General features: G+C 31.9%; 5 protein-coding genes and 1 long non-coding RNA gene across 6 annotated transcripts; 3 read left to right on the forward strand and 3 right to left on the reverse strand.

Annotated features, from left to right (window-relative positions):
* Positions 1–1,169: 1,169 nt before the first annotated feature.
* Positions 1,170–14,646, forward strand: LOC134837491 (putative epidermal cell surface receptor). The gene is made up of 11 exons (XM_063852872.1): positions 1,170–1,229; positions 4,339–5,432; positions 10,672–10,885; positions 10,961–11,671; positions 11,734–11,874; positions 12,171–12,788; positions 13,088–13,676; positions 13,736–14,026; positions 14,098–14,273; positions 14,348–14,572; positions 14,639–14,646. The coding sequence occupies exons 1-11, from the start codon at positions 1,223–1,225 to the stop codon at positions 14,644–14,646; spliced, it is 4,074 nt and encodes a 1,357-aa protein (XP_063708942.1). The 5' UTR covers positions 1,170–1,222.
* Positions 14,647–15,560: 914 nt separating this feature from the next.
* LOC134837062 (DNA helicase MCM8) lies at positions 15,561–18,262 on the reverse strand. The gene is made up of 4 exons (XM_063852373.1): positions 18,072–18,262; positions 17,891–18,013; positions 16,591–17,831; positions 15,561–16,534 (listed from the first exon to the last, which is right to left on the reverse strand). Exons 1-4 carry the CDS (start codon positions 18,217–18,219, stop codon positions 15,668–15,670), a joined length of 2,379 nt encoding a protein of 792 aa, XP_063708443.1. The 5' UTR covers positions 18,220–18,262; the 3' UTR covers positions 15,561–15,667.
* Positions 18,263–18,570: 308 nt separating this feature from the next.
* LOC134837056 (uncharacterized) lies at positions 18,571–19,519 on the forward strand. Its single transcript, XR_010162332.1, has 4 exons — positions 18,571–18,699; positions 18,754–18,876; positions 18,938–19,310; positions 19,386–19,519. It is a non-coding gene; the product is annotated as an uncharacterized LOC134837056 (long non-coding RNA).
* A 15-nt stretch (positions 19,520–19,534) lies between these two features.
* Positions 19,535–22,082, reverse strand: LOC134837055 (uncharacterized). Its single transcript, XM_063852368.1, has 2 exons — positions 21,966–22,082; positions 19,535–20,912 (listed from the first exon to the last, which is right to left on the reverse strand). Exon 2 carries the CDS (start codon positions 20,910–20,912, stop codon positions 19,563–19,565), a length of 1,350 nt encoding a protein of 449 aa, XP_063708438.1. The 5' UTR covers positions 21,966–22,082; the 3' UTR covers positions 19,535–19,562.
* A 337-nt stretch (positions 22,083–22,419) lies between these two features.
* LOC134838442 (dolichol-phosphate mannosyltransferase subunit 3) lies at positions 22,420–23,027 on the reverse strand. The gene is made up of 2 exons (XM_063853971.1): positions 22,724–23,027; positions 22,420–22,668 (listed from the first exon to the last, which is right to left on the reverse strand). Exons 1-2 carry the CDS (start codon positions 22,871–22,873, stop codon positions 22,537–22,539), a joined length of 282 nt encoding a protein of 93 aa, XP_063710041.1. The 5' UTR covers positions 22,874–23,027; the 3' UTR covers positions 22,420–22,536.
* Positions 23,028–23,137: 110 nt separating this feature from the next.
* Positions 23,138–26,750, forward strand: LOC134836997 (sorting nexin-27). Its single transcript, XM_063852305.1, has 6 exons — positions 23,138–23,312; positions 23,421–23,541; positions 24,233–24,335; positions 24,389–24,471; positions 24,529–25,543; positions 25,786–26,750. Exons 1-6 carry the CDS (start codon positions 23,216–23,218, stop codon positions 25,849–25,851), a joined length of 1,485 nt encoding a protein of 494 aa, XP_063708375.1. The 5' UTR covers positions 23,138–23,215; the 3' UTR covers positions 25,852–26,750.
* The last annotated feature ends 506 nt before the right edge of the window (positions 26,751–27,256 follow it).

Consider the following 27,256-nt stretch of genomic DNA (forward strand, 5'->3'; position numbering starts at 1 on the left):
CCGAAATTGCTCAATCATTTGGTGTGTTAGACATCTGGGATCGAAATCACGACGAAAAAATGTTTTCGTTGCTACATTTTTATTATTATTTTAAATAACAATAACATCATTATTATTATTATTATTTTAGTTATTAATGAATTATATTTTCTTTTCTCTTCATTTCTTTACAGGGACAGACAAGCACCATAAGACCGGTTTTTAACACCCATACATTTATACACCATCGAGCAATAAAATTCACACAAAAGCAGCCGTTGTGATAGTGTATAAATCAAAAAGCAAATAAAATAATAATAAATATACGTGTATCCAATAGAGAGAAAGAGAACGTTGTGCCGTATACAACACTTTTTTATAATCATTATAATAGTTGTTTCATGTAGCTGTGAATACAAGAACAGCACCGAAGAACCGTACAAGAAAGGAATATAAATGTTTGTAAGTGTGTTTGTGTTATAATACTTATTAAAGAAACCAGTTATGAAGGAAAGTATACGGTTTTAAATTCAACAAGTGGAATCATGGTTTAGTCATTCGTAACAAACGGCAAAGGCACGTTTGTTGAATACTTTTATTGTATTTTTTTATCAAAAAAAATAAATCTAAACTACATAAAAGTGTATAAAAATTAATTATTATCGTTATATAAGAATCAAATAGTGCCAAAAATTAAACAATATCAAAATGCATTATTAAAAATTTACCATCATCAAAAATGGCAAATAAAAAAGTGAAATGATTTAAAATTAAATATTACATGCATAATATTTCGAAAAACCAATAGTTCTTTACACAATTAAAAGGTGTCCGAATAATTAATTGATATAATAATTAGCATATTCAAAATTCATGCATAACCTGTGTCGCGAAAAATGTCTACGTGTACAACAAGTGCGTCAAAAAAATAACAACAGTCTGAATTTCGCATATATTTTTGTGTTCCTGTAATCCACATAAAGATTATTTTGGGTCAAAAATTAAAATCAAAATTTTAATTAACAAAAAAAGAATAAAAATCGTGTACGAATAATTAATATGAAAAAGTTTTCTGTGAAATAATATTTAAAAAACAACACATTGCAAATTAAAAGTATAAAATAGTATTTACAACAAATAATTATTAAATCAAACTTCCATAATGAATGTCAAGCAATTTAAATCTTTACACGGAACATTGTTCCTATTTTTACTGCTTATTGGATATGTTACCAGTCAGGAAATGATGGGTAAGTTAAAATATTTACGATTTTAAGTGTAGTGAAAGTAATTTATTGAGAAAATTTTTTTGCACAAAAATATTGACGATCAAGAAACAATTCTCAACGAATAACGTCAATTCCAATCAAATAAATAACATTATTCAGAAATTCTAATGAATCTACCTGAATTCTCAGAAACGGTTTGGTCCCAAAAAGATAAATGATTTTAATCGCTTGCGAATTAGAAACCATCAAATGAATTATAAAAAAATTAACCCCACAAGAATGCATAAAATTCATACCGAATGATATATATTTTTTCTTTAATAATAACAATTTCATAAGAAAATACCAAAACGATGACTCACAAAAGCTTTTGGTAACAAAAAAAGACGCGAAAAAGAAAAAGAGGCGCGAAGAATAATATTAAAGAAACATAAAAAGGATTAAGGTAGCTTTGCAAGATGTTCTTTCGAAGCGTTAATGTAAAAAATGTTTAGCAAGGCTAAATTTTTACATTACAAAAAAAAACAGTCGAATAACTTCAAATTAATTTTATAAGAATCCTCATATTTTCAATTAATCACATAAAAAACCTAGCAAACCGCAAATTAGGTCAAATTTTCAAAACAAAAAAGTTCGACTCTTTTTTGTCTCTCTAAAAAATCGTAAGAAATATTAACATTATACATAAAAAACTTTTTTTCGTGCATTAACAACAAAAAAAAAACTCACGACAAAATTTTATAATACAGATTTCGGTGAATCTCTGAGGTACTTAACATATAAATGTGCAAATTTGTATTAGGTGCGCTCCCTTCTGCTCAGATACAAAGTTTTTCACTTTGCAGATGACAAATATATAGGCTTATGTGAGCATATATGAAGCAACAAGAAAAGAGACAATCTGCGCTACATTAAGTACACATTCTTTCGAAACAAAATACCTTAATAACATTGCATGTTGTGGAAAGCAATCAATCTTTTCTCCCGTTTATAACTCGTTTTCTACCTAATAAACTTACACACACACATAATATGTTATCGTGTAAATGAAGGATCTCTGAGCTGATGCTATTGTCGTAACAACAACAATAATAATAATAAAATCCAAGTTATTTCTTGGGTAAACTCACGTGTGCTCTCGATGTACGTTTATCAAAATAATGAATTTATGATGATGACTGGTTTAACATCATGTTCTTCATTTGTACCATGTCTCTTGTTCCTTCTTTTATGGTTAGTGTTCTGTTTCAAACTCGTTTTGTAGCCGGATGAATCAGTCTTTTTTCTCCGTGATAATGTAGCCGTGCCAAGTTTAACTAATTATTTATAAATGAATCGTCATTGGTTCCAAAACAACCAAAAGGATACATGACTGCAACAAAAACAAAACAAAAATAAATGATTGATACCAAGCATCGGTTTGTTACCTGTAAAAACATCCAAACGCATGTTTCTTGAGTAGCGCAAACACCTAATTAGACAGGTAAACATCTCATCATTTTATTTTTTCGCTAAAGAAATATTTGAACGATGATGTAAGGAACGATTTCGCCGAAATTTGCACGTTTCGTTTTTTTTGCCATTTTCATCAGAAATTCATTGTATACCTAAATATCGTTAATATTTGATATTTTTTTAATTTGGATATTAAATATTGAATCCATTAAAAGAGACATGCAGACAAACGACATTGCCTTAATTCTCCTTTAAGCTACTTAGACCTAGTTAAAAAATATCTAAGATTATCAAATATTGTCCAATATCTTTCAATAAACATCTTAAAACATTCATACTATAAAATGAGTTTGTCTAGGTGTGCCTGTCGTCAAGCCCCCATAAATTTTTATAATGTTTTGCAACAGCAATGTGTCTGAAATATGTCATAAATTAATCATTTCGTTTATTTTAAATCAAATTGAAAGGAAAAATCATAATATAATAATCATTTTAATTGAATTCATACATGCATAATATTGGCTATTATGAAATTAGTCTCTTTAAACCAAAAGTAATTAATCCGAATAGGATGGCCGAAAAATTTATCAACAATATTATCAAAATATGAGCAAAAACCCGTTTTTAAATTTACATCCTAAAAATAATAATATTAAACCTAAAACTTATTTATTAACAGAACAGGGATAAAAAAAAAAGTACGAAAAATGTGCTACTTAATTTATTTGTTTTTAATAAAATATTTGGTAATATTTAACAAAAAGATCTCAACAAAATTTACAAACTCGTACAAAAATTTTTATTTTATTGGAATAAAAAGCTAAAAAAATTCTAAACTGTTATTAAATAATATTTAATAAGAAATTTTAAATGTTATTGAATTTTTTGAAAGATTTAAATTTGGAGTTTGAAATTGAAGAATTTGAGGATTTTACAAGCTTTTGTACACATTTAAACATTTTTTGTCCCTGTTTATTAAAATGTTAAATCAGATGAAATTGAATGGAATAATATATGGGTAAACATCATTTTACACATTTTAACCGTTTAATTTTTTATAAACAGGTAATAAACATTTCATATATTTATTCTACTGAGGCTGTATACCACACAAGACTGTATTTTTGTAAAAGACTTAGCTATTACGCATTCCTGAACATAACATAAGTCATATAAGATAAGAATAATTGAAAGTAACGTTTTTCTTTTTTAATGATATTAAATGCAGTTTGTGGCTCGATGTTAAAAAAAACAATTTTCAAACAACCGGTTATTTTTTTTTTGTTCAAATTACATTTACCTAATAAGCATGACTACTAGATTCTTTTAGATTTTTTTTCGTAGATTTCAAATGATTTCAGTAGAGTCTATTCTAAAATTAGAGCAATAATTTCATTCACTCAAACTTCAAATTAAAGATGATAGAAAATAAATAACGAGCTTCAAATTAATTAAAAGTCCCATTTAGAATGTACTGTCGACGCTCAATTTAAATAAGGCAGAAAGACATGTTTTTCAGAATAATAGAAAATTTATTTGATATTTAAATTGGCGTTTGTGTTTGATTTTCTCTTTTACCACATTTTATGTAAACACTTCTACATACCTACCTACATACTTATAACTCATCCTGCTCCTTTACAATCTTCTCATTTATTTTTTGTTTTTCTTGCAGCAATGAGTGAAACCACATCAGAGCCATTTTTGCCAACTACAGTAACGAGTGAAGATGAAAATACTTCATCTGTTCCTACCACCATGATCAACATAGAAAATACAATATCAACCACAATGGATCCATTAAAAGTACTGCCTCTAGAACATTTAAATAACTCAAAAACCGAATCACCTCGAGACATCAATGTTACCATAGAAGCAAATTCACAAGAAACATCATCAACATCAATAACAACAGAGTCAACGTTGTCGTCTACGTCTGACTCGGTTGTGTTGGGAGAAAATGAGGAGGCAACTACAGAAACAACGACATCAAAATCAAATTCCTCCACTATGAAATTGGAAGAAATTGAAAATAAGATGGAAAGTAAAAGCGTAGGCAGCAGTAGTGATGATGATAGTACCATTGTACAAACTACGACAGAGGCAAAGGTAGCTGAAACGAATACACAATCAACATTTGTCAGTAGCAGCAATGTCACCCCCTTACAGCAAATGCAAAATATTGATATTACTACAAGCGGAGACAAAAGTAGCAAGATTGAATTTGGTAATAATGATATGCAAACAACAACAAAAGCAATTTCTGAGAATCCAGATACCAAAATAGATGAAGACGATAAAGAAAGAGGAACTACACTTGTGCCAGATGAAAACGAATTGAAAGTAACAACTACGATGAAAATAAGTGATGCCACTGAGTCACCTGTCGATGTAACACCGAATATTAAAGAAGGTAGAGCCATTGATTTATCTACGGTCCAAATGGATTCCAACAGCGGTAATGAAACGACAAACACAAATTCCACAACAAAAGAACAATCAACAGAAAATATGCTGGAAGCAATCAAGCAGTCCACTGTCACAGAAAAATTACATAGCAATGCTACAGATAGTACTCAGATTCCTGTGTCCGATGTCGTCGAAACTACCACCATGCACAATCAGCGTGAAGAATCGACTGTTGATTCTGTAACACACCACAATGAGCATTTTGATGATGATCACTCATCTCGGTCGCATCTTGATACCGAAAGACAGCAGGATATCATATCAGATGATATTTGTACAAAAAGCGGAATTTTGTATAAGGTAAGAAAAATGAAGAAAAAACTATTTTACATTGTATATTTTCTAACATAAAAGGCATGTGCGAGACAAAATATATACGTCTATCTATAAAGTAAATGGATTGATTTTACATAAAATAAACTATCATCGATATACCTACATTACAAAGAAATGCAATTCATTGATTTTCGTTAGAAATTTCTTTCAATTCAAAATGTCAGAGGCCTTTGCTACACTTAGACAAGTTCAAATACAATATAGCCATATTTTTTTTTGTCTCATCAAAATTTAAATGAAATGGCGAGAGAAAACGGTTTGTTATTTATTTTTTTTTACGATTTCGGGATATTAAACATCGGGATATAATTGTTTACAATTAATTAGTTTTAATTAATACTATTTTTAAGTTTGAACTTAAAATTGATGAAAAATCGAACTTGAATTTTTCAAAATAAAAATTATCTAAAATTTTCTCATTTGATTTTAGTTATAAAGTTTACTTAACCTTAATTTAGGGCTTACCCCTTAAAAAAAAGTCTAAAAAAATGTATCGCCTTTGTATATTTCAAGAAAACAAAAAATAACATTTTTCACTCGATCTCAATTGCCCGCACTTTTAATATTAAAGCATTGTTTAAAAAAATAAAACAATCATCATCTTCAAACACAACAGATTTATTCACCACTGCCACTTAAAATCCATAACATTAAAAATATATCTATCTTACATCTCTATGATGTTTCCCCGTACTCTACTGTGTATGAATAATATGCAAATATTACAATTTACTTTGCAATTCCTTTCAATTCTCAACGGAAAAAATAGCATTCAATCCAATGTTTGTACACCGTCTAAAAAATATATATTTTTTTTTGTTTATACACACAAATTCGTTTGCACATTATGCAAGACGTTTTTAAAAAAGATCCATTTTATTATTTTGCATTTTCAAATCTACCTAACAACCGAGCTAAAATAAAACTCTTAAATCTGTTCATTTTTATGCATTGTTTCAAATCAATATCTATTTTTTTATTGTTTTTTTTTATTATTTTTGTTGCTTCTTTAAAATATACCCATTTATGGTTGTCTGAACAACTAAGCCATTTGTTTACCAAAAATAAAAATGGAACGCAAATGAATTTAGCGAACGTAATTATTGTGGCAGATGAACTACAATAGCTTCCATTTAATATGTTATGCGTTTCAAATGATTTTCTTGTACAACACGCAAATATTTACCTGTTATTAACAAATTCTATGCCAAAATTTAATAACAAAAGCATCTTTAATTTAATTTTGGCATAATTAAAATCCAACAAAATATTCCTATTTAATATCACCGCAACCGTGTTATTTCTACATCAAAATTCCAGCGATGTTCCTTTCATCGCGGTTTTATGTACACCAAAAATCATAATAATAATAATAATATTTTTAATGTAATAAACACAATAGCAATCATTAAATATACATATCTATATCTATATAATATATGAGAAGATGTACATTAATATGTACTTCCATTTTCAGCAATAATATAATCACTTCGGCGAACGTACATTGTTCAAAGTTTGAACATTTTACCCACGCAACCATGTCATACTTTAATTCTGGAATAAAATAGCAAATATAAAGCTGTCGTGATGCTTGTTCAAATGTATACAGGAACGTGCAAAATGTTAACATTTTACAACATGAACAAAGCAAACTCAAATTCACATAATTTTTAAGAGTTAGGAAACTGCCAACAAACTATTTAGTTTCCGGTAGTAGTTAAATTTATTTTAGTTGATTTGTCAGAAAAGTTCATGAGAGAGAAGTGGTGTTTGTGTGTAAGAATTTTTTTTTATTTATTTTAGGGTTTAAAGTTACTTTTAAAAAACGTATATTTTCTCAATTTTTCAAGTGTTTTTTAAAATTACTTTAATGATGGATCTACATTAATTTGTACAGAAACATGCAAAACACCTAAAATTATCTATTTTTACCACTGAAAACAAGCAATGTCATAATATCAAGTTACATGAATCTAAAAATTTTTTGACCCTAACCTCTTTTATGACAAACTACAAAGAAAGAAGTACTGATTTAATTACAAAAAATAAACCATTATATTTACTTTTGTTTAGCAAACATTTATGCACGCTTAGTTCGTAACGCTTTATTACCAGTATTTGAATAAAAAAATAATTTTCTCATCATTTTCACACGCTTAATTATTCGAATCCAGAGGAAAAAGTGTATCATTTGTATTACTTAATCTTTGTGTAATTAAGCAGATGTCTAATAAAAAATGTCTGTGAGAAAAATTTTAAGGTGTGTTTAAACCTAGAGAAAAAAATACGAGGATCCGTGAAGCGTGAATATTTTGCCAAAAAAAAAAAAAAAAAAAAAAGAATATAACTTTTTGACGCTACTATTCAAACGAAAAAAAGTGGACAGTGAGAAATGAATGTGAATACAAATATAATCCGTACAAGTAAAACACAGATAAGACAAATGCTGAGATTTTAAAAGGTAAAAATATGGTAAATACATGTCTTTGAAATATTAGAATTTAATAAGAAAAATCCCATCCATTATGCCTAGGATATTTTTTAATCCATTTAAATTCTGTTCTTGACTAGCTATACTTTCGACATGGACACCGACACTCTTAAGGCATTAGGAAAATCTGGCTTACTGCTGAAAATTATATTGTTATTATGTATTCCAGTCGGCCTGAAACAATAAGTGTGAAAATTTATAGAGTGTAGCTGTCTTTTATTCAAATAGTTAGACAACCTTTATTATTACTACAACTACCACTTTGCCCTGGAATATTGTAATATAAAATTGAGTCAAGTGATTCTCGGAGCTCGCCGGTTGCATACATATGAGAATATTTAATAATTTTTATATGTACCTACATTGCAAGTGTTACAAACAAAGAAAATACTCATGTAAAAAACTCGAAAGAATACCTTGATGCCACTCAAAAAGCACTTCGATTCACATCATTCTTAAGTTTTTATTTTATTTTTTTTTTCAAATCCTTCGTATGGCCGTATCGTACATATTTTGCGAAAATCTTTAAAATTCGTCTCTTGTTCCTACTAATTTGCATTCACACGTCATCTATGCTACTTTTTTCTAAATGATCAAATATAGTGCAAGAGTTTTGGAGCATCTGGAAATCCACTTCTTTCGTTTATCTTTTGTGTAGTATTCACTGTAGTACAAAGAGAAGATCAGAATACTTGAAATGTTAGGGGTACCTACTGAGAATTATATTTTTTGTAGTAATATATATGTTTCATATACTTACTACTTTGTAAAAATTTGGAATGTCAAGAAAAACTCATAAGAGTTAAATTTTAGGCGCTAAATTTCCCGATTATAATAAAAAAAAAGTTTTGAGGCAGGGTCCAAGTTGGAAAGCCAAAAAAAAGGTTTTTTTTGTTGGCAATAAAACTAAAAACTTTTTCGAAGACAAGAAATTTTCTTTTTTTGGAAAAATATTTTTCAGCCCTAGTTATACATATATATCATAATATATATCAAAGAACAAAATAATGTAAAGTTCACGACTAACAGACACGCTGCGATGTTGTAAACTTAATATCAAAAGGTGAAAAAGTTTTTTTTTCTTCATCTAGTTGTCCGTGTCTGGCATATAATACATCTTCTTGTCATACAGCTAGCAACTTAACTAGAGATAGCCTTGTACATAACAATGGAACTAATCGTATATATTGCAAGACACAAACGTTGTGGAAAAGAAGTAATTTATGGGTAGGGCTACTTAGTGCTGCACAAGGTTTATGTGCATGACCCTTTTATTTTTTTTTCGAGATGCTTTTTTATCCATTTTTATTTTCTTTTTTTTTTTTTAATTTTGCACGCTGAACGCACTGAACATTCAATGTGTACTTCAAAGCCCATTGCTATGATGATACTCTTTGTATTCATAGATTAATGTGTAGCACGAATATTATTAAAATGGATGAGCTTGTGTGCATGCAGCATTTATAATGTTGATGCGAGAGGCATTTCTCCACTGTGCGCTATCTTAATTTACTTCAGAGCCTCTTAAATATATTGCGTTACCTTTATGCTGCCTTTGTTGGTGCTATTTTTATTTTAATATTGTTGTTTGTTACCGTTGCTGTCATTTTCTTTCAGGCTGTCTGGTGTTTTCTCTCGAAAACTTTAAGCAGCATAATAAAATAATACTTAATATTCTTAATACGCATAAAACGTCTATGTTGGTAGGTCCATATTATCATTATCATGATAATGTTGCAAAGATTACTATGGAAAATATCTTAAATGAAGATAAAATGCTATTCCTGTCATGACATGGTCATTTTTTACATCACCAGGTGAGGTTGAAGCAACTTTTTTTCTGACACGAATACTACAAGGCAACTACCACTTAGAACAAACATCAAAAGCTATCTATATAAAAAATTATTTCATAACACTGCATAAGTTCTACATATAAAAATGATTCGTAATATTTAGCATGTATTTTTCGTATTGCTCAAAAGTACATAAAAAAAAGAACATTCACACTTTATTTTACATCTCAAAAGCCAGAATAACCAAACTATGGCAATGCACTAGATTATATTGATGTATTACTTAAACGACGTTTCATAGAAAAATGTGTGTACGTTTTTACACTTTAAAATTCATCTTTTGAGCCTTTATAACATTACGCCACAATTTAAACTGTCTGAAATTTTAAGCGGTTACCCCCTACTCAGTTTATGCATACCAAAAAGTACATTTGTAACGTGTAGAATAATTTTTCAAACATTATTTTATATTTTTTTTAAAGAGCTTTTTATAAAAAGACTACTTTTCGTTAGAATGTCAAAGTTTGTCGTTTAATAAGAATGTTTTTTTTAACGAAAAATTTATTTTTGTCATTGAGTTGAAACGTAATGAGAAACACATAATCAAAGTGTGAAAATATATTAGGTACTTTTAATAATTGCATTCAAAAATAATGTTAATAACGTTTTTCCATCAATATTTTTTTTTCGTTTTCCATCAAATTCATGTATCGACAAAAAATTAAATAATTAAATTTAATCGCCTTAAAAATACAAAATATGTCCTTCTGTATGAGTGTAATCTAATAGTTTCTCAACTAAAATGAAAAAAAATCCAGAATCTCCATTCTTTACGACAAATACCAATCGATTACTCGATCATGCATATTTACCTAAAAGTTTTATATACTTTTTTTATTTGTTACATTAACAGGTCGGCGATGTTTATGATAACAATTGTGAGCAAAAATGTGAATGCGAATACGGTGGCAAATGGAAATGCGAAGATATCTGTCAGAAACCATTAATAAAACGTGGACAAAAAATTGACGATCCATCTTGTTCAGTAAAGGATTATGATGATGAATGTTGTGACATGATGGTATGCAGTGGTGATAACACTACTAACGTGGAAGGTTTAAAAATAGGTATGTTATCTACATTATCATAATTATTTTATTGATGTGAACATTTTCTCCCATATCCATAATTTTTTTTCATAGTGGAAAAATCTCGAGCATTCTCAATTGATGATGTACAACAAATGTTGGGTAACGAAACCAACAATAGTACCGATGTCCCGCCATCCGTTCTGCCGCTCGTTAAATGCAACTACAACAATCGTACGTATGAGGTGAACACGCGAATTGAGGAGGGCTGTGAAAAAGTGTGTGTCTGTCAAGCAAACACCGAAATGCTTTGTACCCCACGATGTCCACCTACAAAAATGCACGAGAGCTCCGATCGTTGCGTAAAAGTGAAAGACCCCAATGACGCGTGTTGCGAAATTGAATATTGCGATGTCACTTCCGATGACGACCATGAACAAAGCGAGGGAGAAAGCAAGTCCAATACATTGTCGACAACGGAGAAAATTACCGGAGCAACAAATTGTGAGTACAAAGGAAAGACACATGAACTTGGTGCTCAATTCTATGATGAATGCGAGTCTTTTTGCTTCTGTGATGCCAATGGAGTCCATTGCTCCAAAATTGAGTGTCCGTCAACATTTGGTTTAGACGTATTAGACCCACATTGTCTCAAATGGGAGCCGGAACCAGCCACATTTAGAGCAATAGCTCCTAAATGTTGTCCAGAACGCATGAAATGTGTCGATAACGGAACTTGCGAATACAAAGGTGAATTTTTCGATAACTGGACAGAAATTCCGAAGAATATTACAGGCTGCGAAGAACATTGTTTCTGTGAAATGGGTAAATTTTAGATTTTTTTTTGTCGAAAATATTTTCCAATTTTAATTTTAATGTATTTTAAGGCAAGGTCGACTGTCGTCCTGCTTGTCCTCCAGTACCAGCTCTGCCTCCTGCCAGTTTACCTTGCGATCCCCGAGATGCTCGTTTGGATTTCCTTCCAGACGATGATTGCTGCAAATATTGGATTTGTAGTGAAAACGATGGTGAGTTCTATAATTCTCTTAATTTTTGCACGGAAATATTTCTTAGTCTGGGCCAATCTAACGAATGCTACCAAAACCATTGTAGTGATGAAAGCATGCTTTTTCTATTTGAAAAATTATTCTACTTCTTCAAGCTCAACTTGCTCCACCTATTGTGATGTACGCTTCATAATTTTATATGTATTTCATAAGTGCTCCTCCGTTTTTCTTAATATTTTATGATATTTCATGACCTAAAGTTTCATATTTTTTTACCCAACATTTTCCTTTGCATCGATCATTACAATCCTTTCCAGGAAACGACATAAAAGAATTTACATCGGAACCGGGTATTTTCTTGCCAACAAAGTCACCCAAAATTCATTTTACTGACAACAAGGAAGTGAAGAAGCAAGAAGAAAAAGGCGAAGGATTCTTCCCAACAATTGATGGCAAACCACCCAAAAACACGCACAAGAAATATCCAAAAGACTCCAAAGATGAGACGAAAAAAGACGGCATTAACAACGTATATTTAAACAACAATCACGAAGACAAATACAGCATTCACAATTATGAGGACATAAGAGCCCCAGTGCCCGGGCATCCTGGACCTGGTTACTTTAATCCAGATACTAGCAAGACGCAGTACCAGGGACAAATGCCATATGGAAATGAAAATTCGCAAGAACAACAACAGAACTTCGATAAGGCTATTCCGCCGGAGCTGTACAACGTTTTTGGAATTTCACCACAACATCCATTCCGTATTGAACAACTACTTCAACACATCCAGGGTGCAGATCAGAATCAAGGACCTGGCAGTCAAAATCCCACAGTTTACATACATACGGGACATCCAGCACCTAATTTTAATCAATTTGGTCAAGTGCCACCCGCCACTCATCCACAGCATCCTCATCAAACTGCACAAGGTTCACTCTTGTTTTTTTTTATCAAACAATTATGTTTACGCATTCTCTCATGATTTATATGTTTGTAACACTCATTATTACATGTTTTAATTAGATTAATTTCTAACAGTTGTATTAAGGGATAAAATATTTTTATTTTATTAGTATCTAATTGATTTTTAGTATTTTAATAGAGAAAGTAAATGTGGTTGTGGATTCTTCTTAGTGCTTATTTCTGCTTTTGTAAATAAAATATTTTCTGTTTTGCTTAAATTCATCTCAAAATTTAAATTATGTCTGTCTAACAAAACATTTTTCAGTTTCAGGTCAGGGCTTCAATCCATTCAACACACAAAACCTCTTACAAAGTGACTTGGAAGTTACTTCCATTGAGCCAGTGGACCCTCGCACAATCCGTATCATTTTCGTTGTTCCCGAAGTGTATAAAAAATGGCAAGGTCAAGTCGAACTAAGATACACAAAGACCAAAGACACCAACACCTCAACTTGGGATACCCAAGTATTTGCTCCACCCGGCGACATTATCGAAACCACTCAATTGGAGTTTGAACTACCAAATCTGGAGCCTAATACTGAATATCAAATAAAAATATACCTCAAATTATTCCATTTGGATTCGCGTCCATCAAGTAAAATCTACACGGTGCGAACTCCTAAATTAAAGGGTATGCCAGACTTCAGGCCGATTGACACCACACACGTTTCGCCAAAGCCGATGCTCGAAGCAATCGATGACCCCGATCTGAAAGCAGCTGAGATAAACTCAACATGGGTGAAATTCACGTGGCGCAAGCTGTTAGACGATGAATTAGAATTGATTGATGGCATTCAATTACGATACAAGGAATGGGATGGTATGGTTTATGACGCGACTCCTTTGATTCATAGGTAATGAAAAAACTATCAATAACTCACATAACAAAGCTCAATTCGATATTTTTTTGTAGAACACTGACAAGTTACACTTTGGAAAATTTAAAACCACAAACAAATTACGAAGTTGGCATATTTTTCTTCCCATTCCCTGGACACGGTGACGAGATTCGTGGCGGAGAAATGTTACGTTTCACCACAGATCGCCTGCCAAATCCATTCGAGTTCGATGTGGTCGTGAACGCGACTAAAATTAAACAGACCAACATTGAAATTACGTGGTCAGGTGTGCCATATCCTGAAGACAAATATGTGAATATTTATCGCGTAATTTACCAAAGTGATAGTGGCAAAGAAGATTCAAGGTATTACACGAAAAAAAAAATTATTTAAACATGAACTAATTTAAATGCACATTTTCCTTTCCTCGTTTTAGCGTTTTCAAAGTTGCAAAACGTGATTCTACTACTGGCACATTAATTGCTGACTTAAAGCCAGGTACCAGATACCGCCTATGGATTGAAATGTATTTAACGAACGGCAGCATTAAGAAAAGTAACGTAATTGATATACAAACTAAACCGGGAAATGGTCCAATTGCAGCAAAAGCAGGTAAGTTTTTGATGTGTACACTTGAGGGATTTTAATTACATCACAAAATTTTTGTGATTATTTTCTGTTTTTAGGAAAACTGCAAAACGCAGGCATAATTGATACGGGTAGCGGTGAATATTATGGTCCATTTGTCGTTGCAGCTTGCGTTGCTGCTCTCGCAATCGGAACAACTCTTGTACTTTTGTTGATATTTACACGAAGGCGTGTACAGAGTGCTGCAATTACACCTCCTCGAAAAAACGAAGTGTCCTATGATAATCCTAGTTATAAAGTAGAAATTCAACAAGAAACAATGAGTAAGTGCACCTTCAATTTAATTCAATTAAATTTCTTTAAAACTTTGTTTTTCTCAATTATTCTAGATCTATAGTTATCCAAAACAAATCAACATCATAAGTATCCAAAGGACATCTCAATGAGAATCATAACTTCAAATATTTCAAAACAGATGTTTAGTTTTTTTATCAATTACACTACCTAAAAGAAATTTTCTTTTAAAAATCATAAAGTGCCCCATGTATATATATAAATTTGTAATATCGGTAGTATTTTTATCAATAAGATGTATTCCTAATAATTAAAGTCACGTTCATATTGTTAATTAAAAGTAACCTAAGCACGGCATCATTTTCAGTTAATGAAATGTTGGCACTGTTTCTGCTAAAATAAACCTCAAATCAAATATGAACATTTTTAAATAAACTAAAGGGTATGCCAAACTTTTCCAATTTAAAACAATTAGCGAAACAGTGAACTCTCACCATAGAGTAAATTAAAAGTTTGAATGAACGGCCAACCAACAGTCGTTGTATAGCTTTAGTATATAAAAATAATTTTAACATACTTCTCATACATACATAATCACAAAAAATATTAACGTTGCCTAAATATTATAAAATTATTATTTTTTTTTAGATATAAGAACTATTTTTAATTGCCATATTTGTAAAATAGAAGCAGAGCGTTAGGAAAAGTAAGATAGGAAACGTAACAAATGAAAATTTTAGTCTAGAATATTTTAGTGAAATGATTACCCCCCATAAAGTCCGTCCTAAAAATTAATAATTAGAATTACTTAGTTACAACTACTACTTAATAATTTTACTTTGAAGCACATTGTAACATTGTTTGCAATCATTGAATTTGCTAACCTTTTTGGTTACATCTACCAAGAAGACTCCATTAAACGGATAATAATATTAGTTTTAAGTACTTACGCTTCAAGTACCATTGAAGTGATTGAAGCCCATTACATTATGAATCTCTTAAAAATGTAAAATTAGATCGTGTTAAACATTGATTTAATTACTGTAAATAATTATACAAGCGACCAGCAAAAATTAATTTGTATTGAATAAAAAAATACATCAGAAAAAAATTGTTTTTGTTTTTCACGAAGAAACAATTCTGTACACATTTGGCTGCACCATCAACAAATGTCCTTGTAAGTTCAAACTGTCCACTATTTCATGAACATCCAAATCGAGTTTGAGGTGTTCCTTTACTTTTTTCAATTGATCCATATTGAATGTGTGTTGTCCTTTTTCAGTGCGAAACTTTTGCAGTTGTTCTAAAAAGAATAGTTTTTGATTCGCCTTACTCATGCCACTTCCTTGTACACCACGTGCCTCCAACTTTCCGTCTTCTGTCGTGAAAATATCAATCATGCAGTATCGTGTTAACTCAATTACATCATTAGCATGCTGCAATGTCACCTTTTCGGACGAATCAACTCGTGCACGAGCAAACGCTAGTCTACACAAGCCATAAAATTGACGAGGTGTTACATCGAATATTTCAAATTTCGATAGTTTGTGTCGCAGCTCCATGTAGAATTCCGTAAGCTTCGCCATTGCTTCGGGACTCATTTTCGGAAATACTCGTTTACGGACATATTTGATGTAATTTCGGATTTGGTCATCCGAAAGTAGTTCCATCTGTTCGTTCTTACCTCGACGAAGAAACTCTTCGACGGCAAATTTCTTTTCTCCGAACACCAATTTTGCATTTTCATCAATTTCTGCGGTTTTTTCTTGTCGGCTTCGAGACAGTTTTTGGAGTGATTCCTGACTGACAACAATATACACTAAATCAAATCGACTTATTAAAGCCGGATGAACTCTGATATTTTCAACAACGCTTTTAGATCGGTTGTAAATACCGTCAACTGGATTTGCAGCAGCCAATACAGTAGTACGGCACTTCATTGTAACGTTTATTCCATTGCGGGCAATGTTTATTTTTTGTCGTTCCATGCCCTAAAAGAAAAAAAATTAAAGAATTACAGTTGTAAAAATTCATGTAAATTTGTTACATCTAGCAAGTCGGTATGCATTTTTGTTTGTTTATCCATTTCGTCAATGCAACAAACCCCTCCGTGAGCTGAAACTAGAGCTCCGCCGGAAACTACAACTTGTCCTTTAATCTTTTGAGCGTGTCCCAATAAGCCCGTTTTAGACAAGTGTGTCGTTATACAATACACTCCTTTAGTAGCAACTGTACAACAGGCATTCAGCAACTCACTCTTCCCCTTACCGGGATCCCCAACCATAAGAATGTGTATGTTTTCGCGTGCGTTTAAGCACTTTCTACGCTCAATATTGCCACTGAAGAGACTTAAAATTAATCCAGCTTTCACCATTTCAACTTGATGTAAGTCTGGCCTCAAGGAATTCACTAATAACCGAAATGGAGACGCACACGACTTTATTTTTTCCGCTTCTTGCACATCTTCTGGCATCAATTCAATATTCTGGGATATGGACGGCAACATAGATTCTGAGTTTTGGTGAGTAAAAGAGATTGCATCAAAAAATTTATTTCCATCGGCACCATTACGACAAATTCCCGTAACGACGATATCATCTCCAGGCATCAACTGATTAACTAAGTCGTACTTCAATACTACTCTCAAAAATTTTGCTTCAGATTCTTCTTTCTTATCATAGTCTGTCTTTTGAATTTGCATTTCTTGGACAGGTTCAATGATACAATAAGGCGATTCGGTGTCAATTTGAAATTTATTCCTTTTCTTGCTGCGACATTTTTTCACATGGCAAGTGCTCGGTAAATGAATTTTTCCATCGATCTGATAAACTAATTGTTTTGCCTTGCATTTCTTGCATACGTAACACGACCACAAAAGAAGAAATTTTGTCGCGTTCGCACGCATCACAGTTCCTCGAATACTCATCAATTGCGATAAATTGACGTGTCTTTCCGCCTCTTGTATCTCCACAACGGGAAAGTAATTTTGCAGCTTTGGCTTAAGTGGTTCCACATCAACTTCCTTAGTGGGTATGTACTTCCGCAGCGTATGATGCAACGCGAATCCACAAATCGCCAGAGTTCCTGTTGGATTGGTCCTGATTTGACGAGAAAAATCTTTAAAGTCCTCCTTGAGTTTTGTATCTTTCAGTAATTTTTGGTAATCTAAGTCAAAAGTACGTGTCTCCAAAATTGTTTCTGCTTGTTCTTTGTAGCTTTCGATGTTACGTTCAAAATAATCCTCAAGTATTTTAATTAGTGAAAGAACAGATGATTCTGGCTTCAAATCTGTAGGAAACACCAAAATTTACAAAAAAAAACTAAACTGTTAATATTATGAAACTTACCTGTCTTTGGGAGGTAAAACTTGAGGTAAGTAGGCATGTCAGAGCTAATGCAGGGCAACTCAGTACTATCTTTAGTTTTGAGCGGGTTCAACAAGGGAATAGAAATTGCCGGAGTTGAATGAGCTGTGTATCAAAAGTAGGATTAAAAAACTTAATGAATATCTATTTTTAAATATCTTACCAGATTTTTTCTTGTTTCGAAAGTTTCTTCGATGAGAGAATTTTCTGATTTTCTTCTTAGGTCTGTCTTCATTTCCATTGTTTTCAGCAGCTGCTTCTGACGACGCGTCTGCGGCTGACCTTTTTGTACCTTTTTTACGTTCTGACATCTTCTATTTTCCGCTGAAATCCTCAAAGATGTTTCCCACTCAAATAAACAACTTGAAAACAATAAACCGACATGGCTTATCAATTGTGTTTGTCTCAAGTTATATGGTGACCATTGTAACATTTTTCGAAGTTCAACAAAAACTATTCGAATTGATCAAAAATTAATAAAAATTACTTGCTTTTTAGATTTTTCAAATTAAAAATGAAACTCTTTTAAGTTTGCAAAAAATGTACATTTTCAATTAAATACATTTCTTTTAATAGGTAATTAATTAAGCGTTTCTATCTAATCTTATCATACATTGAGGTAATCTTTTGAGATTATTTTGAACAATTTTTGATCAGTCTCTTGCAATGATCGGTCCTAATATGAGTCAAAAGCAGAAAATATTACTAATAAGTCTGTTATTCTTTCAAATTAATTTAATTTTTTGTTTTGATTATCAGCCGGACTGGCAAGAGTTCAAGTACAGAGGAGGGTAAGAAATATATATATTTAAAAAAAATAAATAATTTTACTTCATTTTATTTAGTGAATCTGTTCTTGATTATTCAAAATATTTGACTACACTGGGAAAACGCACAATTAAAATTTTTGAGGAAAAACATGTATCTGGAGGAAACTTGGACATTCTTGATCAGAGCATTAATATAAAGTAGGTATATGCTTTTTTATTCGGAAAATTAAAATCTCGTTCAAAATAAGGATTTTTTCAGTGAAACAGTTCAAGGATTCAACGCTGAAGGTTCAATAATTCTTTACGACGGTTTCGTGAGTAAAATAGAAGCAATTACCGAAAAGACTACAATGCATACTCAAAAGTTTGATCAGCAATCTTGTACTCTTGAGTCGCCGTTATTTCTTCACAATATCAGTATTGTCTATGATGTGCTGTTAAATTTTAAAAATTACGAGGGAAATGCAGTGTTTGTTTTCTCGTTTGATCAAATTCATCTGGCTTACCAGGTTTCGCAAAACTTGAAAACGAAAGAAATAGCTACAAACATGGAATTAAAAGGTCTAAATTGTAAAGGCTTTAAAACTATAGCACATCCATATGATAAGCACGCTCAAATGGGAGTATTTGGGGTAAAAATAAGTCATTTTTTTAAATTTAAAATTTATTTTATTATATTTACCTACTTTAAATATTTAAACATTTAGATCGAAAACAGTGGCAACGCAAAATTCTGTGAAAACATCAAAAAATCAATGCAACAATGGAAGTTACATGAGTGTTTGCAAAAGGCAGTGAATGATATTGGATTTGCAAGAGTTTGTTATTATTGCTAGTGCACTACGATTTTTTTTCGATTCGTTAATATACATTTTTATCTAATTCTATGTTAGATTTTTCTTAGTTTTTCGCTTTAGACGTCTTGTTAGTTTATTACTATTTCGATTTCGTTTGTTAAAATTTACTTTAGGTGGTTCATATTGAGAATACATCTCCTCGTAGTCCATTAGTTGTGGTGGTACAAAGCTACGAAGTATTTCTGGTGCAGCAGCAAATGGATTTTCCTTAGCCAATGTACAATTTTCCAAGCTGACAGTCTCATTATCCGATACCACTTTACATTTGCTGAGAACGACTCCCCAATCAGAAATAGTATTGTTATCGTCGGACTCCAAATTATCATCATCATATACAGGACCAAAAACGGGATCAACCAATTCATGCCCAAAGTGACCAAATTCACTTTGATAATATCCAGAATAAGGACAACGACCAGAAATGTAGCACGGTGGTTCGTGATAATAAAAAGGACGAAGCACTGGTCCCCGACGGTACAATGGCCCGTAATCAAAAGCATCATTATAACACCCACTGCAATCGATATCGTCATTTCTCGAGTAATAAGCTGAGAATCCGTAACCATAATGATCGTAGCATCCAGCACACGAATAACGAGATTTAGTGCCGCCACAATTAACATATGGCCAATAATTCACGTATGAGCAAGTGACACGTGGCTCTGGTACATAAGCAACTTTCCGTTGGCACCCTTTCTCAGATACACAGCGATTTCTTGCTTGTACATGCATTTGGCGAGACTTGCATTGGTTGCTGCACATCTTGTGGCGTCTATGATGGCACCGGTAACCACCATCGAGGGAAGGTCGGCACGTCTTTGGATGAATGGCAAAACAACATGGCTCCGATTTATTGTTGAAACCTAAGCCAAAAGGACCGTCATTTTCCGCAGAAGAATTCGCAAATATTTTTATGTTGTTAATATTCGTGGCATTAACGACCGTGGGAACTTTCACGATGTTTGTGTTATTAATGATGTTTGACAAACGAATGATCGTTGTATAATTAGCACCTGCTAAATGTTTCACTGAGAATCGATCTTCTGTCCCATTTCCATTTTGCACAATGAAATTACGATTAATTACATTATTTTCTTCACTCTCGATAACGGGATCGACTTTTGTCAAAGTTGGACAAATAGGACATTGCTCAGTGCAATTCTTAATAGTTGGACACGACCTCAGACACTCTTCTCGCAGCTTTTTGCACGTTTCTATGGCTGGAATAGCCGATGCTTGTCGTTTTGTCTTATTCAATGAGCTATCTGTTTCGTTGGTCTTATCATCGCTACTTCCGTCAGAAGCCACCACAACAGTACCAAATAAAAGTAAAATTACTACTACGACTGTAGTACGGCGCCAAAACAGATTCACCATCTAAAGATATACAGAAAATATTTATGATATACTTATTTTTTTATTGACATTATATTTATATATTTTGATTTAGTGATAAACTTACTGATCGATTGATAAAATATTTTTACATTCCAAAACAAAAGTAAATTATCATGCTTTGTAACTTGTGTTTTGTCAAAAGACAAAAGATAAGATATCAATAAAACTAAAAATTTACAAATGAAAATGTGCTAACAATGATGTAATAAATAATTATGAATCATAAAAGGCATTCTATGCACTCACTAAAAATTTTCTTTTGTCTTGTAAATATTCTCTTTGTTTCGTCCGACAAATAACATTGCAACATTATTGTGACTCGACGAAAACGCACGCACTTGACTAAACAAATTTACTCATATTTAATCTTTGGAAGATTATCTTGTGAACATAATTAATCTTTTTTGCGTTATTTATTATCTTTGAGTTACAATCACATAAATTTATGTAGAAAATATATTTCATAAGTTACTCAAGATATTCTCTATAAATTTGACTACTTTCTGCGATTATAGCGTTTTATCGTCCTCTCACCCAGTTTTTCATAAAACTAAGTAAATAATCTAAATTAAAATGTGATAACAAAAATTTCGCATTCCTAACACTTTTTTATTGCGTGTACGATAACAAATTTTGCGTATTGTTTCTCAACTAGAAATTTCACAGTAAAGGATAAAGATAAGATAACGCACTTCTTCAGAATATTTTTTTTGTCTTCCAGATCTTATGACCCTTAATGAAAATTTTTAAATCATTGACTTTAAGTTAATTAAGTTAATTTCTATTGGAAAACGTGAGAAAAACATAATTTTTATTTAAAGTTATTTAAAAAGTGGCAAAATTATCCCAAAATTATCAGAATACGTCAACTGGTTGGATTTTCTTCAACAAAAAAATCTGCTATATCTGTTGACTCCTTTACTATAAAATGTATTCAATTTGTTCTTGCCGAATTTTCTTCTTGAATCTTTTTCCTGATTCAAGCACATTTTTGACTATGAAAAAAAAGTATTTTTTTTGATGAGAACTTACCTCGTTAATGGTCTCACAAAAACTAAGCTACATATGAAAACTTGTGATAAGTGTAACTGATAAAGAATGTATGCAAAAGCCTTGTCTATGTCTAGCTGTGCATAGATATCAAATCTCCATGCTCATTACTAAGTAGCTCTAACCTGACATACACACACTTGCTTTACATACAAAGAGTGTTTCATTAAATTATCTAAATAAGTTGTTAGGTGAGATTGTTAGAGGATGAAAGTCTTTTTTCTGTTTTCTCATTCTTTCTTGTAAATTTTTTTTTTCAAATTTGACCCATCATCAAACATGACATCAGACTCAGTATTTAGTAATGATTCGTTCTTCCTCAATGACATGAATGAAAGTTCACAACTGCATTATCTTATCTGCAAATCAAAATTAAAGTGACTGTGATGCAATTGTAAAAACGGTGCTTGATAATGATGAAGTTAAAAGTCTTATGTTGATATTTGGATTGTAGTATTTTAAGCTGATATGTCCGAATGATCTTTTTTAGGAATGGTTTTATTGCAAATTCTTCAATGTACATAAATCAATTGTTGGACGGTGTAAAATGTTTTCAGTCAAATTTGAACCCCTTACTCCTGAGATCAGCTTTAGCTTCTTTAATCTGTTCCTGAAGTTCATCTGCCGCTTCTTGACAATCGTTGAACGTTAATGTTCGATAAAGCACAACGACAACGGAATAAACCTATAATAAAAAAAATTTATAGAAATTGAATGATTTTTCAGAGGATTTAACTTACTCCGAATAATCCCAAAAGAATAATTGGCGAAATTTGTACGAGAAACTCATTATCGTCTACAAATTGATTCTGTATTTTCTTCAGAACGAGAGCAAAATAAACCCCGGCGAGCACTGATAAGGCAAGCAACCATTGCATTAATTTGGTCATTTTATTCGGATTTTATGTGATGTTCCTGTTTAATGCTAATTCACGATATGTCGAAAGGCCTCGAATCCTTTTATATGTCCTAGACGATGGCTAAAAGAATAAAAAATCTCCAGCTCGACAATCAAAACAACTGACGATTAATAAAGCATCGCATCCGAAGTGCTTCTGCATCGCTCCTTCGCGACACGAGAATCGCTATTGCTAATTCAAATGTGTTCATAGAACTTGAATTAGCTGGATAGTGATTTGCGTTATCATTCTCATTCGTCTCACCGCTGCAAATAATGGTGGAACTGTTTTTCATAATTTAATTAAAGAATTACTCGAGTAATTAAAAGTAAAATGGATAACAGCCTCAAAGCAAGCGGTCCACGGGTAGTTACAATTCATAAAACCGAGACGGGCTTCGGATTTAATGTCCGTGGACAGGTTTCTGAAGGTAACATTTTTTTTTTCATTTCGTTCTCAATTATTTTGAAATCCGTTTCTTCATGTTACTTAAATGAACTCAGACATAAATGACTCATTTTGATTGTCTCGCATTTAGGTGGACAATTAAGAAGTATTAATGGTGAACTTTATGCCCCCCTTCAACATGTTTCCGCAGTGCTGGACAGAGGAGCAGCTGAAAAAGCTGGTATCAAGAAAGGAGATCGTATATTAGAAGTGTGAGTAATTGTCTCTTGAGTAAATTGCATTTCTCATTCTGATGAAGTAATTAACATATTTTGGTGTAAATTATTGAAAAGAATACAAAATTAACCGAGTTACATTGAAATGGGTGATTATCGATTTTTTTCTGTAAATTCGGTCGGTGTCATTGTTGCCACTACATATTTTGTTTCGATGCCAAAAACCGTGAATTCTGATTCTCGTCAAAAATTATTTTCATTGTAGTTGAATTGCTGTAATCATAATTATTATTATTTTTTTTTATTTACAATCATCTAATTATAATTTGTGCTATATCTACATAGATTTTTATCATATAATGTTGTAATTACTATTTATTAACGATTTCAAAGCAGACTCTTCTGAGTGAATAAAATTATAATGTCATTTAATCGCATGATGCACAACTTGGGAAACTTTTCATTCATTATATTATTTTATTCAATCACAAGTAGTCAGTCAGTCGGTCGGCTGTGTTCAATCTTTTTGATTTGGTTTTGTTTTGCATTGTCTTTTTTTTTGTGAAAATGCAACGAAGTCTCTTTGCCTCATATTATACGACGGAAAGTGAGCCTGATTTATTCGATGATTTGTGTGACGTTATTGAAGATGAAGTTTATGAGTAAAAATTCTTATCAAAATAATGTGAATGACCTTTTATGTGTTTTCTCTTCATCATTTTTACAGAAATCATGTGAATGTTGAGGGAGCCACACACAAACAGGTAGTGGATTTGATCAAATCTGGAGGAGACTGCTTGACACTCACGGTTATTTCAGTCAGTGCACAAGTAAGTAACGATTAATTTATCTTAATTAAACCTAAACAACGTGTTTATTTTAGGAAGCAGAAAGATTAGAACCAACAGAAGATCAAACTGGATATTCATATATTGATTACTCTGAAAAACGATCGTTGCCTATAAGGTATTACACAATTGTTCATTGTTAATAATTCCCACGAGTGATTATTTTTTTATTTAGTATTCCCGACTACAACGTGTTGACACGAAATGGAGAAAAATATGTCGTGTTCAATATTCACATGGCTGGAAGACAGTTGTGCTCCAGACGTTATCGCGAATTTGCCAATTTGCACTCAATATTGAAAAAAGAATTTACTGGCTTTAATTTTCCCAAGCTGCCGGGCAAGTGGCCGTTCCAGTTGAGTGAGCAGCAATTAGATGCTCGTCGCCGCGGTCTCGAACAGTATCTCGAAAAAGTGTGTGCCGTACGTGTGATTGCCGAAAGTGATGCCATGCAGGAATTTCTCACAGATTCAGAAGATGATTTGTCTGCGACGCCTGTCGATATTAAAGTTATGCTGCCCGATCACGAGGTGGTGACTGTTAGTGTGCGAAAGTCCGCCAATGCTCAAGCGGTCTGGGATCAAGTAGTACAACGAGCAAATCTAACTTCGTACACGCAACAATACTTTTACTTGTTCGAAATAGTCGAGTACAATTTCGAACGAAAGCTGCAACCGCAGGAAATACCACACCAACTTTATGTGCAGAATTACAGTACAGCATCGAGCACTTGTTTGTGCGTAAAACGCTGGCTTTTTTCAATTGAACGTGAGCTGACACTCCCTCCTGGAGAGCAGGCCGCCAAATTTATATTTTATCAAGCAGTTGACGAAGTAAACCGGGGCAATATAAGGGCAGACGGACGTCTGTATGAATTAAAGGCACTGCAGGACTCAAAGAAGGCAGAAGAGTATCTAGCGTTAGCTCGAATTTTACCAGGATATGCAGATCTGGTTTTTCCGCACTGCGCTTGTGATAGTCGAAAAGAAGGACATGTGGTCCCCGCTGTGGGTATTCAGAGCTTTAGATTGCATGCATGCCGAGAAGATGGAACATTAGAAGCACAAACAGTTGAATTAAAATGGGAAACCATTGACCGATATGAAAGCGACGAGGAGTCCATGGCTTTCTGTTTCCAATATTCTCGACCCGACAAACCATCAAGATGGGTTAAAGTATTTACACCATATGTAAGTTTTTATATTTAATGCCGCTTCAAATTTATTTAGAGCTTTTTGTTCTAATTTTTTTAAAAAAATGTTTATAAAAATGGGTTGGGTGAAATTTAAAAAAAATTTAAAACATTGAATATTCAAACAATTTTTGACCATTTATCCAAAAATGGAGCAAGGAACAAAAAGTTGAAACAAATTTTGAAGTGGCCTAACCACATAATTGAACTTTAATAAAATTTAGCTTTTTTCAATTATAGCACGCATTTTTGGCGGATTGCTTTGATAGAATAATGGAGGAGAGAAAATGGAATTCAGATGAATAGCGTTCAACCGATGTTTTGTCTCAATGTACAAAATGTTCAACAAATAACAACAACAATAACAACAATAACGAAAAGCAACCACAAAAGAAAACGATTGAGTCTGAAGCTGACTATGAAAATGTATCACTCAATTAGATATTACTGTGATATAGGGCTCAATTCATGCGTGGATATAGTAACTTATCCTTTAAGAGGGTAAGTAGAATTAGATGAATAAACAGAATTGTATAACATATATAAATACATATAATTTTATTGGTGATACTCGAAACATTACACATTATGTTTTCAATTTAGAACTTAGAATGTTATTATTACGTATGAAACATGCCATCAAGTTTATTTACTTTAGTATAGCCATTTCAAGAAATAATGACCAATCTTTATAAATATCCAGCACTTTACCTTACTGATCAGAGTAGAAATCGGAAAACATATAATTTAAATATACAAAAGAAAAATCTTTATAAAATAATATCTATTTCATCGATAATGGCAATCACACAGCTAATATCAAACCTATTTTAGAACACAAATCGAAAGTATCCAGCTCTATATAGAATTTTAATAATATAATCAATGTACATGAACATAATTAATTAATAAAATATATCATCAATACGTTTTTGTACAAAAAAAACACACACACAAGGAATGTTGAGCTCAAAATGTTCGCACCGAAAACCTTTTACAAAGAAAAGTCTGAAATTGATCCGAAATCGTTTGTGTTTAGACACATTACATATGCTTAGCTTGTTTCATTAACATTCCTCATGCTTTTGAGCTTTTACATTAGTAGATAATCATTCCGTTTTACATCTTAAGTTCATCCTGATAGATACTTTCCTCATAAATTAAACAAAAAACAAACATTGACATTTAAAAAAATAAAATATGATAAAAGCAATATAATAAAACATTTTAACTTTTGAATGTTAGACAGTAAACATTATTTAGTCTTTAATTTTCCGAAAACACAAATCTCTGATAAAATAAAAAATATTTTTAAAAATTAAACACGATTAAAAATCACAGAAAAATTTCTAGTCTGACAAAAAGTAAGATACACGTTAATTTGAATTTTTAGATTTTTCCAACTTTTTACTCAATGTAATAAATATCTCTATAAAATAATGTCATTGTTATAAAAAAATAATTGATGACCATTACGACAGAGCAAAATAAATAATGCTCTATTCATCTGATCATAAGAACTATATAAAATTCAACTAAATTGCAACTATTTTAGTGATAAGTCAAAAAAAAAAATATATATATAAAAGTGTCCATGTTTATGTGTTATTAAATTTTAGAAACTCATTATTATTAAAATTATATTAAATACATATACACATTTAACTTTAAGAATAAATAAAATTAAAAAAGAACACTATATCTGATTAAA

The sequence above is a fragment of the Culicoides brevitarsis genome, chromosome 1 (assembly GCF_036172545.1).
Source record: "Culicoides brevitarsis isolate CSIRO-B50_1 chromosome 1, AGI_CSIRO_Cbre_v1, whole genome shotgun sequence".
Lineage (NCBI taxonomy): Eukaryota > Metazoa > Arthropoda > Insecta > Diptera > Ceratopogonidae > Culicoides > Culicoides brevitarsis.

Excerpts from the sequence above, each read along its gene's own strand:
- LOC134837491 (XM_063852872.1), top strand. Across the intron at positions 11,875-12,170 it reads GATTTGTAGTGAAAACGATG|GAAACGACATAAAAGAATTT; the intron begins GTGAGTTCTATA and ends AATCCTTTCCAG. Across the intron at positions 12,789-13,087 it reads TCCTCATCAAACTGCACAAG|TTTCAGGTCAGGGCTTCAAT; the intron begins GTTCACTCTTGT and ends AACATTTTTCAG.
- LOC134837062 (XM_063852373.1), bottom strand. The coding sequence starts at position 18,219 with ATGTCAGAACGTAAAAAAGGTACAAAAAGGTCAGCCGCAGACGCGTCG. Across the intron at positions 17,832-17,890 it reads GTTTTACCTCCCAAAGACAG|ATTTGAAGCCAGAATCATCT; the intron begins GTAAGTTTCATA and ends TGTTTCCTACAG. Across the intron at positions 16,535-16,590 it reads TGCATACCGACTTGCTAGAT|GGCATGGAACGACAAAAAAT; the intron begins GTAACAAATTTA and ends TTTTTCTTTTAG.
- LOC134837055 (XM_063852368.1), bottom strand. The coding sequence starts at position 20,912 with ATGGTGAATCTGTTTTGGCGCCGTACTACAGTCGTAGTAGTAATTTTA.
- LOC134838442 (XM_063853971.1), bottom strand. The coding sequence starts at position 22,873 with ATGACCAAATTAATGCAATGGTTGCTTGCCTTATCAGTGCTCGCCGGG. Across the intron at positions 22,669-22,723 it reads TTCTTTTGGGATTATTCGGA|GTTTATTCCGTTGTCGTTGT; the intron begins GTAAGTTAAATC and ends TTTTTATTATAG.
- LOC134836997 (XM_063852305.1), top strand. The coding sequence starts at position 23,216 with ATGGATAACAGCCTCAAAGCAAGCGGTCCACGGGTAGTTACAATTCAT. Across the intron at positions 23,313-23,420 it reads CCGTGGACAGGTTTCTGAAG|GTGGACAATTAAGAAGTATT; the intron begins GTAACATTTTTT and ends TCTCGCATTTAG. Across the intron at positions 24,472-24,528 it reads AAACGATCGTTGCCTATAAG|TATTCCCGACTACAACGTGT; the intron begins GTATTACACAAT and ends TTTTTTATTTAG.